The sequence below is a fragment of the Ooceraea biroi genome, chromosome 4, assembly GCF_003672135.1.
Source record: "Ooceraea biroi isolate clonal line C1 chromosome 4, Obir_v5.4, whole genome shotgun sequence".
Lineage (NCBI taxonomy): Eukaryota > Metazoa > Arthropoda > Insecta > Hymenoptera > Formicidae > Ooceraea > Ooceraea biroi.
Window position 1 is genome coordinate 8,210,888 of NC_039509.1, and position 17,897 is coordinate 8,228,784.

The 17,897-nt window shown below is 37.0% G+C and overlaps 1 protein-coding gene across 1 annotated transcript; it reads left to right on the top strand.

Moving 5' to 3' along the window:
* Positions 1-34: 34 nt before the first annotated feature.
* Positions 35-7,652, top strand: LOC113561776. The gene is made up of 4 exons (XM_026968964.1): positions 35-1,923; positions 6,777-6,909; positions 7,208-7,390; positions 7,610-7,652. Exons 1-4 carry the CDS (start codon positions 1,713-1,715, stop codon positions 7,650-7,652), a joined length of 570 nt encoding a protein of 189 aa, XP_026824765.1. The 5' UTR covers positions 35-1,712.
* The last annotated feature ends 10,245 nt before the right edge of the window (positions 7,653-17,897 follow it).

Consider the following 17,897-nt stretch of genomic DNA (forward strand, 5'->3'; position numbering starts at 1 on the left):
ATATTAGACTTAATTAAATTAGAAGAAAACGAATTTATAAGATCTTTTTATAATAATCTGTAAGATGAACGGATTTAACGAGAAAAATTTAATGATTTTATTATTTTATATACAGTTTTCTGAGGCATGTTTTTCAATAATAAGACAATTGCTATTTGTAATTATTAATTATGTATGCTTGCGATAAGATCTGTAAATATATTTGGCGCGAATCTTTATAATCTTAATTCTAAACTAGAAATTATCGTAATTACATGCAACTGATTTCTATCAAGTCTTATAAAATACGTTGCGAAATTTATTTAATTAAAACTATGCTCGTAGAGAAAAGACATGTAAAATTAAATGGTAGGAGATATGATATGATGGAAAGTAAGATTTGTTTGTGACACGCTATCTATTGTTCTAGACTTAATTGCATTACAACAGTATTTGTTGCAGTCCCGTGGAAAATAAGAGATATGTTTACGGAGGCCGAGATTCTTTTATTAAATCAGTTTTATTAAATCAGCCGAGATTTAGTTGCACATTTCGTTGTCAACTCCCACTGTTTCCCTCTTGCCACGCGTATCTTATTGTTAGGCAACGAGGTGCCAACGTTAATAATGTAGTGGCATGCATCTTGTTTATTAGCTTCCGGCACCTCGTTGCTAATTGTAAGATATGCGCGGCAAGAGGGGAACAGTGAGAATTATGCAACTAAATCCCGGCAATGTATTAAATAATCAATGTGATGAACTGCGGTGTAGAAATGCATTTAGAGAATGCAACAGTGATGACATAAATTACATTCCACGTGTAAATTATAAAATGCTTCAAACGTGAAATATATCTAATTTTTTTTATATGAAGAACTTCACGAACGCTGCGTCATTTAGGTAGAAACGATTTAAGTAGACAAGTAGGAAAATAATTCTCTTGGCTTTCTCATTATCACTTCGTTCTGACCTACATTTCTCAATTTGACGTGCACAGTCCGATTTTAATTTAGATTCCTCTGGATGACAGGTTTTCCCGTGATGTCAAACATGGCAATAAAAATAACAGAAAGTAAAGAAATTGTTCGAGATTCACTGACGACGCCCAGCGCTGAGCGCGAGAATCGTGCACTCGAGACTCGGAAGTCTTCGATAAGGATTTGACGGCAGGATTAGACACAACACACCAAAGAAAGTAAAGGTTGCGATTCAGTGAAATTGAATCTGTATTTGTCGTCTCAGTTTAATAGTGGTTAACGCAGAGAACCCGATTTAGTAAAACCAGGCGTCGATTTTTTCTTTTTTTTTTTCAAACAGAAATGTTATTGCGAAATAAAGAAAGAATATAAGCCAATCTTTACAGAGACTTATCCTTAATAAAATTTTATAACATTAATAAACATAAAAAAATGCGTAGTTAGAAATATTGTACTTAAATAAAAATATCTATGTAGACTACTGAGAGACCGAATGAGTTCTCCTCTTTACTCAAGATAAAGTTTCTTTTTGTGGTACGATCTTTTTTTCAAGATTTATGAATACATTATTTGTGAAATTTACAATTGTTTCGTGAATCCCAGATCAGCATCCGCGATGGCATTTTTTCTTTTTTTTCTCTCTATTTGCCGGCACATACGAAGAGAAGGATGATCGTTGACCAGTTACGAGTAACGGGCACATCGACCGCGTTCTACAACGAAGAAGAGATCCGTGATTAAAAGGTGTGTGGGTTTTATGAAAGAAATCGAAGCAAGAGTCGCGAGCGATCTCATTCCTCTGAAAAATCTCTGTCGTGTCGATAGCAAGTACGAGTCGTGTCGAGAGCAACTTCGAGTTTGGTGGATCTTGCAGCTAAAAATGTCGTTCCTAATAGTTTTACTTGGAATCGGTACTCTGTTACATTGCTGCTCAACCGGTGCTCATCAAGTAAGACAATTATTATATTACTGATATACCTTATTTGATGATTACATTATCGTGCACAAAACAGAGATTATTATTTTTTCTTGTCCTTTGTCGCTACAAATGAGAAAAATCTATAACAAAAAGATTTTGAAGAAACAGATGTTACTGTGAGCTTTAAGTAAACATTTTGTAATGGTAGGTAAAATGATTTGATGATAAAAATTATTTTTTTATAACAATGCAGATTGTAAACTTTTAATTTCAATTATAATAGATAAAATGAAATACAGTACTTTAGATATTTCTCACTTCTTTAGAGATATTTTATATTTTATTTACAATTTATAAAATAATATAAATAATCGAAAGAATATAAATGTTTTGTATAAAAATTATTTTATTATAGTAATATTATAGGTTACAATTTTTTAATTCTAAATATTGGATATATAACACAGGGTTTCCTTCGAAAGTTAACAAATATTATAACTTAAGAGTACATTTTCCTTTACAACGCTTAAAAATAGAAGGTTTTTCCGGAATTCTTTTTCTTAAACTGTAAACCTAATCGATATTTAATTTATATAGGCTTGTTTTATTAACATTTTACTACATTTATGATTTAAAAACAAAATTTATTAAAACATGCATTTATTAAAATTACTTGTCGCAAGTCGCCTCAGCTCTTGATAGCGATCATCTTAACTCGTCTCCAGGTGATCTGAAACAAAAAAACCAAAGTGATATATAATCTTCACACATGTGGCTATCGTATGAACTAGGATTATTTTATTACAGCTTGTACTTTTTTTGTTATTGTAAAAAATATGGCCAATTTTTGTCGAAAAATCGATATTTATTTTTCAGAACGATATTTTTTTAACTTCTAATTTTTCTTTTCGCTTTATTCTAGTTCATGCGATCTTCACATGTGTGAAGATTACATATATCACTTTGGTTTTTTTGTTTCAGATCATCTGGAGACGAGTTAGGATGGTCGCCATCAAGAGCTAAGGCGGCTCGCGACAAGGAATTTTATAGGCGCATGTTTTAATAATTTTGTTTTAAATCATAAATGTAGTAAAATGTTAATAAATCAAGCCTATATAAATTAAATATCGATTAGGTTTACAGTTTAAGAAACAAAATTCCGGAAAAACCTCCTATTTTTGAGTGCTGCAAAGGAAAATATAGCCTTAAGTAATGATATAGTTCAAGCCTGTCTAACCTGCAGTCCGCGGGCCGCTCGAGGCTTTTTCCCCTACTATGGAACTCAAGCTTGACTCCCCTCCCTCTTCCAGCCGACTCACAATCAGTGCTCGATGCTTGGTTTACGGGCCGCGCTGCGTTCCGTGATGCACTCGTGGTTTTTCCTCGTCGCTTGTTCTTAGTTCCTTTAGAGTTAGGAGCATCGTGCGTTGTCAGAAATATCACTTATTGCTATTCGTTATTAATTCGTATATTAATATTCGTATTCTTAACAACTCTTTTCTTCGCCAGTGATCAATCCAATACAAGAAATTATCATAATTCATTATCATAATTCCAGTCGATTTTTAAATTGTTACGATCACAATGGTTTTATATTGAATGTGAGCGATTGACAGAATTACACTTGAAAAGGACCACGATTGATGGTTGAAACGTTGTGATTTAAGTCATCTCAAATAAATTGCCAGAATTGTCGACTATTATTTCTTGTATTCGTATTCTTATTAGGACTATTATTATATTATATTAACTACTATATTGTATTATTATTATTATTATTACTATATTGTATTATTATTATTATTATTACTATATTGTATTATTATTATATTAACATTATAACATCATGTCGAAAAGAAAGCTTAACACATACAATCGTCAATTTCAACAAAGATGGAAAATTGATTTTTTTTTCTTAAGAGGTTAGGCCACCTTGAACGGATCAAAATTACTGTCATTTTCGGGAATTTTTTGAAGATATAACAAAATAAATACAAAATCGAACATGAGGCATTTATTAAGCAACTCTTGTAGAAAAGAGATTTTTTAAAATTTATCTTATAAAATGGCGGCGTTAGAGTCGAGACACTAGGAGCTCTTTTTGATCGACACTCTCTGCGGTGTTCAGTCTCACGACCACAGTATTGGACTTAATACAAAAAATAAAACATTTTTGCTATCTAGATACTAAAACCTAAAGAAATACATATGGATATCTAGAAATATGCATTTTTGTGGAAATAGTAAGCATTTAAACAAAAAGTTCATTTTCTTGCCCTAAAATTTTGTGCAAAATTGTTAATTGCAAAAAAAGTTTTTAATATATCGCAAAATCCATATGTACTTCTCTAGATTATCTGTAAAAGAAAGTTTCCTGAAAGTTTCAAGTAAATCGGTTAAAACTTGTAGGAGTTATGCTGAACACTGATTTCAAAATAGCTGTTTTGAAAAAAACGAATTTAAAGTTTTGCGTACTGATGATGATAAATAACTAATGATGACAAATACGATGTCATCTACAGATAGTCATTACCGAATTATAGCTACTATTACCTATATATATATATATATTTAAGGGGTTAGGCCACCTTGAAAAATATTTTTGGTCACTTTTTTTATTTGCTTAATCGATAGTTTGTAATCTTAAAAATTATATCCAATTGGTTTTAATACCGAACCATGTTTGTTTTTTAGTTTTGAATCGATTTAGTGAAGCGCGCCAGAGCGCGCCAAACGAGTGGCTAGAGCGATTACACGAGCGCCTGTCCTCCTAAACAAAGTAAAAGGTTTAAGACATATATATATATATATATATATATATATGTCTTAAACTTAAATATATATATGTCTTAAAATTTTTAAGATTACAAACTATCGATTAAGCAAATAAAAAAAGTGACCAAAAATATTTTTCAAGGTGGCCTAACCCCTTAAATACGGAAAATAAACCGCAGTGTTTAATATGCAACACTGTAATTTCCTCAATCAAATCTTTTAATATTTCTCGCCATTATAACACATATCATGCCAAAGATTACGAGTATTATGATGGAGACAGTAGAATACTAATTTTAAAAAGTCTCAAAATGCAACAACATACGCCAGAACATGTTAATAACAATCAATTTTCAACTAAAACCTTGCAACAACAATGCCTTGCAGCGTCTTATGCCGTATCTTTAGAAATTGCACGAACGAAAAAGTGCTTTTCAGATGGAGAACTTATTAAAAAATGTGCAGTTGAAATGGCTAGAGCTTTCAACAATACACATGCAATACAATTATTTGAACACGTATCGTTATCACACCAAACAGTTTCTCTTTGAATTAAGGAAATTGATATGGATATTAAACAAAAGTTAAAAAATTTATTGCAAACTTATCGATATTTTTCGCTATGCCTTGACGAAAACACTGATATTTCAGATGTTAGTCAATTATGTATATTTGTAAGATGTATCCAAAACGACTTTTCCATTAATGAAGAATTATTGTCATTAGTTTCATTACATGATACAACGAGAGGTATTGACATATTTAATGCTGTTTTTGAAAATGTTAATGAATTATGTAACGGTTTTGAAAAATGCATTGCTATTGTAACTGATGGAGCAAAGGCAATGGTAGGAACTGAAAATAGATTTTGTGGACAATTAAGAAAACATAATATTCATTGTCCAATGTTACATTGTATTATTCACCAAGAGGCATTATGTGGGAAAATTATAATGATGGCTACAGCAATGAAATTAGTCACAAAGATTACAAATTTAATTAGAGGCGGTAATAAGTCATTATCTCATCGCAAATTTCAAGCATTTTTGCAAGAAGTAAATGCTGCGTATGAAGATCTACCGTTGCATTGCGAGGTTCGCTAATTAAGTGCTGGTAAATGTTTGAATCGTTTCTTCGCTCTTAGGAAAGAAATACCTATATTTTTAAAAGATGAAGTTAAGAGCGATACCGATGATTTGGAAAAATTATTTCAAGATTCAAAATTTTTGAGCGAGCTTGCTTTTTTTGGTGATATTACACAACATTTGAATGAACTTAATTTGAAATTACAAATTCAAAAGCAAACTATCTCAAATTTAATGCACCACATAAATGGATTTCGGAATCGGTTAACTGTGTCTAAAATAGAATTAATGAAAGACGAATTAATTCACTTTCCTTGTTGTGAAGAATTGAAAAAAGATTTTCCTTCTATAAGTTTCTTCCATTTTTCGGATTTTATAAATAACATCATTAATAAGTTTAATGTACGTTTTACCGATTTTGACAAGTTAAAAAGTGATATTATTCTTTTTAACAGCCCCTTGACACTTGCAATTGATTAACAAAAAGTTGAATATCGATTAGAGTTGTGTGATCTACAAGCTGATCCTTTTCTAATAGAACGAACAGAAAGTGGATTAGAATTCTTTAAGCTTTTACCGGAGACCACTTATCCTAAATTAAGAGATTTCAGCCTTAAAATCTGTTGTGTTCGGTTCAACTTATCGTTGTGAGAGTGCGTTTTCAGTATGAAGCAAATAAAAAGTAAAAATCGTTCTTCGATGACTGATGCTGCACTGTCACATTTAATTCGAATTGCAACATCTGAAATCTCTGTCAATATTTCAACACTTGTTGATCGAACGATCAACCACAAGTTTCACATTAAACAAGATTGCATTGCAACTTCCTTTTCTTTATTAACTGAAATAGTCGTATGCCATCGCGAGACATCATCTGTGATGAATTGGGTTTTCGCTCCTGCTTATGCGTCAATAAGAACATATGACTTCACGCGTCGAAACTGTAGACGTAATGGTGGGGGAAGCCCGTTGCGGTAAGAATGGGATCGGTGGCTCTTTCGCTACTAGCGGGAATAAAAATCCCTGTGGGAGTGTCTTCCAGATGGGCACGAGAAAATAGCAGGTGATCATTTATTAGGGACAGAAAATTTACCATTGACGCCTTTGCCACAGAATGAAGTTTCAAAACAGTTCCAAGGGAATTATCCATTCGCACTAGGATACAGACCACAAAAGTAAGTAAATTTCTTGTAAATTTACTGACTCTGGTACAAGTTGTACATATACAAACGATATAGTTTGCAAAAACGTTATGCGATTTAGATTCATCACAAGTATCAAAATATCGAGAAGCTGTCGGCTTCAAAGGTATTTGCTGCGCGTAGAACGCGTGTAAAACTTTATTTTTGAACAAGGTTAAATTTGAAAGGTTCTTTGTCAAAATATTATAAATATTATTTTGAAATTTATTAATAATAAATTAAAATAATACATGCGTGTGAATTATCAGTAAGTTTTCTATTTTTGTTACAGGTGTCCTTTGTGCGACAGTTTGGTTTATCCCTATTGCGGAGAGAAATTGTTGCACGATGCTTGCTGTTGCACAGAGTCTCATCACGATTTACCTTACCAATGCAGATTGGCAGACTGCCGATTTCTGCACGCCAGAACCTGCAGGGAACACCGATTGATCGCCAATTGCTGTTGCAGCGTAGAGTGGGTAAAAGGAGAGTGTCGCCAATTAACCGGAAGTCACCATTGTCAGACAAAGTAAAACGATATTAAAACGTCACTACTACTTTAAATGTACACTTTCACAACTACGTTCACCTAATACCTATTGACGGCTAACCGGAAATTGTCTGTAAATGGCGGAGCCAATCAGCATTAGGCATGTATATTGGCGATACTCTTCTTTTACCCACTCTATTGCAGCGACGATTATCGCGCTATCCTGAAAAGTCTCGCGCAAGGATAAATCCATCGCATATCATGTACAAAATATCAACATTATTATTAACAATCACGTACAAAATATTAATATTATTATTAACAATCACGTACAAAATATCAACATTATTATTAACAAGAATTACGAGTAACAGTAATTAGTAGCAGTAAAATGTGTAATAAAATTTACACTTGGTTTGACTGTAGAAATCTGCGCAACAAGTAATTAGGGTAATTATTTAGTTTAACAGAGCAACCTCAGATGACCTTGACCTTGACATATATTATAGAGGTCACCCTCCTGAGTGACCTTCAAAAGATTTTAGCTGTCGCTCATTGTTTATTAAAAAGTTATTAACAAAAGAAGTTTAATGATTTTGCACGAATTTTCGACTGTCCACGCGAAGCAAGGACTTGAGTTTGACATATATTACAAAAGTCACCTTCCCGAATAACCCGCAGTAGGTTTCACCCTTCGCTCGTTGTTTGGTAAAAAGTTATTAACAAAAATGTTTAATGAATAAAGCATAATTTTACGATATCATATACGTTTACGAAAGAATATATTTGATGAAATTTTACCTTTAAATCAGAAATAGGTTTGGGTTAGGTTATATTTTCCGAAACTGGAGCCCCGGTCACATACGCTCGTTTTCAGCCCGCTTCGCGGGAGGGCGGGGAGGAGGGGCAACGCCCCTCCCCCCGCCGGAGCCGGTGTTACAGATTTCATCGTACAGATTTTGATCACCTGGTACACGGCACGGATCCTGGCAGAAGGAGGGGCGAAGCCCCTTCCCGCCCTCCCGCGAAGTGGGCTGAAAAACGAGCGTATATGTGTCCGGGGCTCCAGTTTCGGAAAATGTAACCTAACCTAACCTAACCAGGTTAGATTAGATTAGGTTAGGTTAAATCACTTTCCTTCCTTCATTCATATTCGTCGTTTATGTCTTTCAATATTCAAAATAACTATTATATTTTCGAAACTTCTTTTGTTAATAACTTTTTAATAAACAATGAGCGACGGCTAAAACCTTTTGAAGGTCACTCAGGAGGGTGACCGTGACAACATATGTCAAGGTCAAGGTCATTCGAGGTTGCTCCGTTAATCTAAATAATTACCGTAATTAGTAATAAAAGTCATAAAAATAAAATGCAACTATGAAAATAATAATCTGAGAAAAATACTTTCACCTATTAGGACAGAATGCATTATAAAACATTTATGACAATACAACTGATAAGAGAAGAATGTAATAAGAATATAATACGTAGTACATTAATATCAAGAAAATCTAATATTAGCTTTACAAACGAACTTCGAAGAACATCAGTAAACATGGGTAAAACCCTATCATATTCCCGCGTAACATGAGTAGCAATTCTCGCGGGTAGATTATGTGAAGTTGGACCTGTCCCATAAAAGCCTCCTTCCCTCTCTCTCTTTTTGTCAAGAAATACGATCAGTCATGACCAGAGTTGGGTAGGTATAATACAAGTCAAGCATAATGAATGAATGAAGTATCATGTTTTATTATACCTGGTACGTATTATATCCGGTTTAATAGCCGTTTTACGCATTATACATGTAAAAACTGCTCTAACAGCCTAACGACCCAACCCTCGTCACGACAATCAATACTCCTGACAGAATAATTCGTATTTTTTACGATAGAGGTCAGAAGGAGTCGCAATGAACACGATGATTCGCCGGATACCCGGAGGGATGAAGTCGATCCTCTCATGAGGTGGGTGCTCTTTTGACGAAGGGGTCAACACCAAGGTCGTACACGTATTGGGCCCCAAGAATTTGTATCCACGTGCACCCCCACTTTTGCGTTGCGACAGCCGCAGATAAATTGCGACTGTTCCTTAAAGGTTCCCGGCTGGTGACCGGCCGCGCCTAGATCTTGCTGAATGCCGTGATCCGACGTCTTCTTTTCCGCCCTCTCTTCCTCTACCTCTTTCTCTACCTGGTTATTCGTGAGACTAATAACGCGCGCGCGCGCGTGTGTGTGTGCGTGCGTGTTGTGTGTGTGTATGTGACCCGGAGTCCCGCATCGTCACTCTGCATGAGAATGATCATATTTTGCGATTGTTTAATCATTAATCGTGTTTGCATATAAGTACGTTTGTAGATGTCTATTTAAAATATAGTCAAAAGAAATCACATTCGATACTGTGAATCAAGTGATCACTGATTGGAAATCTGCTATTTATTATGCTATATATTATGTAAGTAGTTCATAATTAACATGCGGTGAAACGCGAGCAACGCAATCCGCCGTGATGTGGTGTCCTAATGGCCTCACTGCAGAACCGCATCACATCAATGACAATATCGAATGACGGCGGACGGCCGCACACTCGCATTTCAGTGGCGCTAAACGAACGATAAACGCGCGTCGGATATGCGTATTTATATCAATAAACAAAGTTATTATATGAATAATAATATGATAAAACATAGCGGAGCGAAGTCAAAGTTGTACACGTGCTGGCGATCCCGGACACGGTTGGGGTCTCATCATAAGAATTTCCACGTACACGGCCGCTCATACATCGTACATCGACTTATCAAATGGAGATTTGACATATGCTACGAGGATATTATACCGAAATGCCAGCTGGACAATATTTATGGGAGCTATAAAGGGAAGGACCTTTCAAATTCAACCTTGTTAGGTAATGAAGTTTTACGCGCGCGTTCAACGCGCGGTGAATATCTTCTACTTAAAGGCCAAGTGCTTCTTGATACTTCAATACGTGATGAACTTTTCATGAACTTTCGTAATGGATTTCTGGTTCGATTTCCTCATAACGCGATTGGTGAGAAACTCTTCTAAAACGAACGAAACTGGAGAATAAATTATTAAACAAAACAAGTTCACACGAAATGGATAGGGTGAAAAGTGAAAAATTTCACGTATATTCGCATCAAAATATTCATCAATATTGTATAGGTTTTTAAAAAAACGGTGAGGGAGACACTCTCCTTAGGGATTGTGCTTTTCACGAACAAAGTTACGTAATCGCGCGAATACTGAAAAAGTTCATACGAAATGGATAGAGTGAAAAGTGAAAAATGTCACGTATTTTCGCATCAAACTATTCATCAATAGTATATAGGTTTTTAAGAAAACGGTAAGGGAGACACTCTCCTTAGGGATTGTGTTTTCCACGAACAGAGTTACGTAATCACGTGAATATTGAAAAAGTTTACACAACATGGATGGAGTGGAAAGTAAAAGTGAAAAGTTTCATTCGAAATTATATGATCGATCCCAGTAAACTTATTTCACTCATTGTCAGATGCCAGCTGGCATGTGAAATGTACTTAGCAGTAATAGTAAAATATTAATTAACAAAACAAGTGTAAAGTTGAATTGTGAAATATAATTGTGGTATTCCATGCACAAAATTATATAAGTGTATGTCAGTATATATTTTTTGTAATATACGTTGTAGACATGAAATATAAAAATGATATATATGTTAATACAAGATAAAGACTCGTCACACCACCCGCAACCGATTCTCCGTTCTCGCACGGTCTTACTCTCATGGGGTCTCTCGCTAGACTCTTCACTCATCGATTCTGCCGTTCGGCTCTGCAATTCTTTCTTTATCATCTTATAACATCCGCATCGCTCGATTAGATAAAACGCTTTTTGTAATTCACTCTCTCTCTCTCACTCCTTCACTCGCAGTCTCATCTTACAATTACTCACTGCGACGCTATGCGTTCGCGGCTCATGTCATGACGCATCGCTCTCTAGTGCTTCGCCGACTTACTTATACTCGATATATGCTCGATATACATATGGTAGCCCTACATTCGGCCATCCTGCTCGAACATTCGCCCTCGAATGTTTTCGCTCTCATTATCAATCTCCGGATCATTCTCACACTCTGAATCATCACTTGCATAATCTACCCATGGTTTCATATGATCCGCAGACGTAGATGTCCTAAAAGGTCCTTCATGTTCACCTACTCTCTGAACAATGTATCGATCATTACGCAATACTTTTACTACAGAGTATGGATCAAAATATTTATTAGCCAATTTCAAATCAGGACCTAACTGGGTACGCTTTATCGCCACTAAATCATCCTCTCGATATTTTGTAGCAGCAACTCTCTTTTTGTCAAAACCTCGCTTATTCTGACTCTGAATTTTAGCAATATTTTTTTTCTCCTTTTCCCTCAATTCATCATGTTCGTCTTGATATGTTTCGATGCATTCCTTTTCTAACAATTCTCGAATTCGTACATCCTCTCGCATACGAATATGAGTTCCAAATAACAAATGAAATGGTGTCATACCAAACTCCTATGTGACGCACAATTTAGATACAATTGAGTTAATGCAAGGAATTTAAACCACTACTCACGCTTAGGATCTGAAAGTTTAGTTAACAATGGAATCAAAATTCGATTTACACGCTCAATTTGACCGTTCGCTCGCGGGACTCCAGTTGTAATCAACACATGATTAATATTTTCTCTCTTACAATACTCCGCGAATTCGTTGGATGTAAAAACCGCGCCTCGATCTGAAATAATCCTCCGTGGATTCCCGAAAACAGTTGACTATTTCCTAAGTTTACTTATAACTTCAGCCGCATTTGTCGTCTTAGTGGCATATAGCCATACGAACTTCGTAAACGCATCAATTACCGCAAAAATATACTTATAACTCTTTCTCGTGGAAAGTAACGGTCCTAAATGATCAATATGATACGTATCCAAAGGAACTTCTCCTTTCGCTATAGGATTCAAGAATCTTTCCTGCTTACCCTGCTTTCTCTCAGCTAAAATGCAAGATATGCAGTTTTTTACAACCTTCTCAATTTTCGGCTTTATATTCGGTATCCAATAATCTCTTAATAATAACGCTTCTGTTTTTGCAACTGCAAAATGACCTCTCTCATGCGCTTGCCGAATAATTTGTGATTGCATCGATTTAGGTACAACCACTAGTAAATCGCCACCTACTTCTTTAAAAAGTAAATCTCCCTTAACAACATAATTATTAAATTCCTCTAACTTTGCACGATCGAAAACTCTCCTTATATCGTCGTCGCTCTCTTGCGCCCTTTTTAATCGCGCCATTAATCCGTCTTTCTGTCGTTCAATCACATTACACTCTGAAATCGGATAACGACTCAAAGCGTCTACATGAGTCATACTTTTACCTGGTCGATGCTCGATCTTATAATTAAACTCTTCGAGTAATAACGTCCAACGCGCTACGCGCACACATAAATCTTTTTTGTTCATAATCGCTGTAAACGCACGACAATCAGTCACAATCGTAAATAGAATTCCTATCAAATACACGCGAAATTTCTTAAATGCCTTAATTATTGCCAATGCTTCTAATTCGTAACTTGAATACTTTTGTTCAACCGTCGTCGTTTTACTACTACTATAATAAATCGGATGGAACGCATTATCTTCGTTATTCTTCTGCAAAAGTATCGCACCAAATCCATGCATCGAAGCGTCTATGCAATTCTGTCTCTGCGCCTGCTAAATACAAACTTAACACTGGTTCGCTGATTAATATTTCTTTTAATTGAATAAATGCGTCTCTCTGCTTCTCACCAAAAACATATTCAACATTTGCCTTTAATAAATCACTTAATGGCCGTGCAATAGTAGAATATTGCGGAACGAACTTACGAAAGTATCCGCTCAAACCCAAAAAACTTTACAATTGTTTTGCATTAATCGGCTCAGGAAATTTCCTGACTGCTTCTAATTTACGCTCAGTAGGATACACACGCCCATCTTCAATAATATGACCCAAAAATTCGATTCGACTTTTCAAAAACTTACACTTTTTCCAGTTTATTACCAAACCGGCCTCACTCGCAACTTGTAACACAGCGCTCAAATTCATTATCCCACTTTCATAATCTTTAGATAATATTATAAAATCAACATAAATCAACACTATTTTAGCTCGGATAAAATCTCTAAAAACAGCATTAATAAATCTTTGAAAAACAGTTGGTGAATTACATAAACCAAATGGAACACGCAAAAATTCATAATGACCGTCTGGAATTATGAAAGCTGTATATTTTCGGCTTCGCTCATCAATCGCTACATGGAAAAAAACCGTTCTTCAAATCTAACGTGGTAAAATATTTAGCATTTTGCAACTGATCCAACTGATCTTCGATAAGTGGTAACAGATGCCGATCTTTAACGACTTTTCTATTCAATAATCGATAATCAACGCACAATCTAACAGAACCATTTTTCTTTATAACTAACACTACCGGACTCGCATATTCTGATAGTAATGGCTGTACAATACCGTCGCGTATCCACTCACTTATCTACGCATTTACTTGCTCTTTTTCCGACGCTGATAATCGTCTAGCTCGTTGATAAGCAGGTTCTTCATCTTTAAGGACTATCGATATCTTAAGATCCACGTTTCGCGTTTTACTAGGACTATAACTAGTAATCAGATCTTCGATTTGAGCTCTATGCTCGTTCGGTACATGTGTTACATCTATCTCGTCGTTAGCTTTTGGATCCAAATTGATCTGAAAAATCTCGGGCACAGTTTCATCCGCGTGCGCTAGCTCTGACAATGGATTGATAGTAATCTCACCTCCTTTAATCGTCATTTCTACCGTATTAAGAAAATCTACACCGATAATCAACTCGCAACTTAAAAGTGCATCCGACACGACACGTACAAGAATAGGATATGTATTTCTGCCCGTCGTCAAGTTTGCATTAAATTCACCCAAGGTTAAATTATCGCCTGAACCTACACCACGAAATCGAACCTCTTTCGGATCTAATTTAGGAGATCCTAAACGGATGTATTTATCGGAACGCAATAAACACATATCACTTCCGGTGTCAATTAAAGCTAACATCTTATGACCGTTAATCTCTACCTCCTTGCTACATTTGTTATAAACGGTACGGATGTTGGTATCAATATTTCTCACCGCTCTTTGACGCTTTACACATTTCGACGCAATGTGGCCTCGCTCACCACACTCAAAACATTTGGGTCCCTCTACTCTCGTCGGACAATCCGCGCTTATATGATCACGCAATCCGCAGTTGAAGCAACGCCTCATGGTCTCATCCCTCGATGCATTCTTCTTCTCAGCCTTCTCGCCTCCTCGCTGCCGCTGATTCCCGTCGCTTGGCTTCTGCTGATCTCCTCTCTTTACAGCACTCACGGCATGGTGTTTCCTGTCCCACAATGTGATCCGATCAAACGCCTCTAGTAATGCCGCCTTCGTCTTATATCCGCTCACACGTGCCTGGTCTCTGAGTATGCGGTCGGGTATACCGTCGATGATGTACTCGACCATCTCGTCTTCGTTGATTGGGATACGATTTCCAAGAATGACCTTATGATGCATGTAGTCGCTAAACGTTTCGCCTCTTCTCCATTCACGCCCCTCGAATTCTTTACGCAACATAATCACGCTGGGTCGATGGTCAAATATATTCTTCAGCTCACAAAGTAGCGTCTCCGTCGATATCTCAAGATATTCCGGCCTCGAGTGGAGCCACTCTTGGGCTTCTCCTCTTAGCCGCATTCCAATTAGTATCTTGGCGTGTTCGTCGTCCAGTTTGTAGGTTCGCTTTAACAATTTTAGCTGCTTCTCCCATGCTCCCACGTTACCCGTTGAACCGTCGAAAGTAGCTAGCAACTCAGCTATGTTGCTGATGTTGATCCTCGGTTGACTCAATCCTTCAGCAGGTGCTCCTGACGCGTGGACAGCTGCTTGCGATCCCACTCTCAAGGACGTTACCTCTTGCCTCACTCCTTCTACTTCCTCTCGGAGTGCACACTTTTCACGAGTCAATCTCTCCAATTGCTCGGCTATGTTTCTCTCAACCACGAACATGTTGGTCGCTTCTGCACCTCCAATATTCTGTGTCTCAACGCTCCGTGCCGCATTACTCCGTGTATCAATATTCCGCGCCATCTCTTCAGTCCAAGTGCCGGAAGGAACCGCGTTGTTCAGACGCACTATCAACTCGTTTTTATTTCCAGTGCCTGGTATCCCCAGTTTTCTCAATTCTTCTTTCAGCTCGGTCACCGTCAAGTCATTCGCGTTTCTCTTACTCATCACCTTTCGCGAATTCACTCAAAACTCGCACCTTCCCACAGGACTCACTAATCCGAACGCTCAATTTCGGACACTCAGTCCTCACTGCACGATCGTCGCTGTCGCAGGACATTCAGTCCCGGCTGCACGATCCTCGCTGTTGCAGGACACTCAGTCCTGATCACACAATCGTCGCTGTCGCAGGACACTCAGTCCTAGCTCCCTGTCTTTATCTTGACTCACTGACAATCCCGGACTATTTCGTTCTATCCCGGGCGTTTGACTTCGTTTGATCCCGGACGAGCCCCCAAAGTTTGTGGTATTCCATGCACAAAATTATATAAGTGTATGTCAATATATATTTTTTGTAATATACGTTGTAGACATGAAATATAAAATATAAAAATGATATATATACAGGGTGTTTCCTAAGTAAGTAGACAAACTTAAGGAGGATATTCCTTGGCTTATTTTAAGAAGAAAAGGTCATATAAACATATGTCCTAAACTGCTTTGTTTTCCAAAAAAAAGTATCTGTCATTGTAAATACGTCTTGCTTAACGAGCGTTTCCATTAGCAAGACCGTATACGAAATGCATATCTGCCATTTCGGCGTTTGTGTAATCTACCATAATTAATAAAATTACTAAACTTAATAGGAATTAATAAAATTTGCGTCAAAGATAACGTGATAGCAGTGATGCCGGATAGCGTGCTTTTGCAGTACGAGTCAACAGCGGTGGGGATGGAGTGGGGATGGTCTCGCGGCGGCCGCGCGGCGCAGTCTGAAACGAGTGTTCACTTGCGGCGCCGCGAGACCATCCCCACTCCATCCCCACCGCTGTTGACTCGAACTGCAAAAGCACGCTATCCGAAAAGTGAACGAAAACAGTGATGTACTTTTTTTGGAAAACAAAGCAGTTTAGGACATATGTTTATATGACCTTTTCTTCTTAAAATAAGCCAAGGAATATCCTCCTTAAGTTTGTCTACTTACTTAGGAAACACCCTGTATATATATATGTTAGTACAAGATAAAGACTCGTCACACCACACGCAACCGATTCTCCGTTCACGCACGGTCTTACTCTCATGGGGTCTCTTGCTAGACTCTTCACTCATCGATTCTGCCGTTCGGCTCTGCAATTCTTTCTTTATCATCTTATAACATCCGCATCGCTCGATTAGATAAAACGCTTTTTGGAATTCACTCTCTCTCTCTCACTCCTTCATTCGCAGTCTCATCTTACAATTACTCACTGCGACGCTATGCGTTCGCGGCTCACGTCATGACGCATCGCTCTCTGGTGCTTCGCCGACTTACTTATACTCGATATATGCTCGATATACATATGGTAGCCCTACATAATATGTACAAACAAGTAGTCGAAAAAAATGAGGTTTTCAAGAAACTGATGTTAGAACAATATCTCTTCTTCTCGTGGTATAATATGCGATTCTACAATTATCTTCTGTAAATTGACCTTTTATACAAGAGCACAGATAGGAGTTTAGTCTATAACATTATTTATCAACCTTCACCAAATAACTTCGCATAAATAAAGTCAGTAACTTCAACAACTTCTACAATAACTAGATAAACTTAAGATAAACTTTGAAAGCGAAACTGTCTTATCAAATAATTATCAAATTCTAAATATTCGTGAATCTTGCGGTAATCACGTGGGATATTATCTGACTATTTCTTAACGAGCGTCGTGATCTCTCATCTCAATCTCTTCGTTCAATATGTTTTTTTTTACGAGAGGGGAAATCTTTCAAAGACTGATTACCCCTAGGGACAGGGGAGTGGCGCTAAGTGGGATTTCCAGCCATTAAGAGCCCTCTCGGCCATCCTGGCGTTGAGAGGAACCTCCGGACACGTAGCTGTGATCTCTTCATAAGAATTACACGTATACCGCCGCTTATTATCGACTCATTAGATGGAGATGTGACGTGATAAGAGAAGATTATATCGAAATATCAGCCGGACTATATTTATGCGAGCTTAAGGGGAAGAACCTTTCAAATTCAACCTTGTTAAAAAATAAAGTTTTACACGTGTTCTACGCGCAGCGAACGTCGTGAGGGATATCGACTCAGAGACCCCCCCCCCCCCGTCGCGTCGTTCAGCATGTACGTGCAAAAATTTCGACGATGTCAGTGTC

Excerpts from the sequence above, each read along its gene's own strand:
- LOC113561776 (XM_026968964.1), top strand. The coding sequence starts at position 1,713 with ATGAAAGAAATCGAAGCAAGAGTCGCGAGCGATCTCATTCCTCTGAAA. Across the intron at positions 1,924-6,776 it reads AGTAAGACAATTATTATATT|ATGGGCACGAGAAAATAGCA; the intron begins ACTGATATACCT and ends AGTGTCTTCCAG. Across the intron at positions 6,910-7,207 it reads CTAGGATACAGACCACAAAA|GTGTCCTTTGTGCGACAGTT; the intron begins GTAAGTAAATTT and ends TTTTTGTTACAG.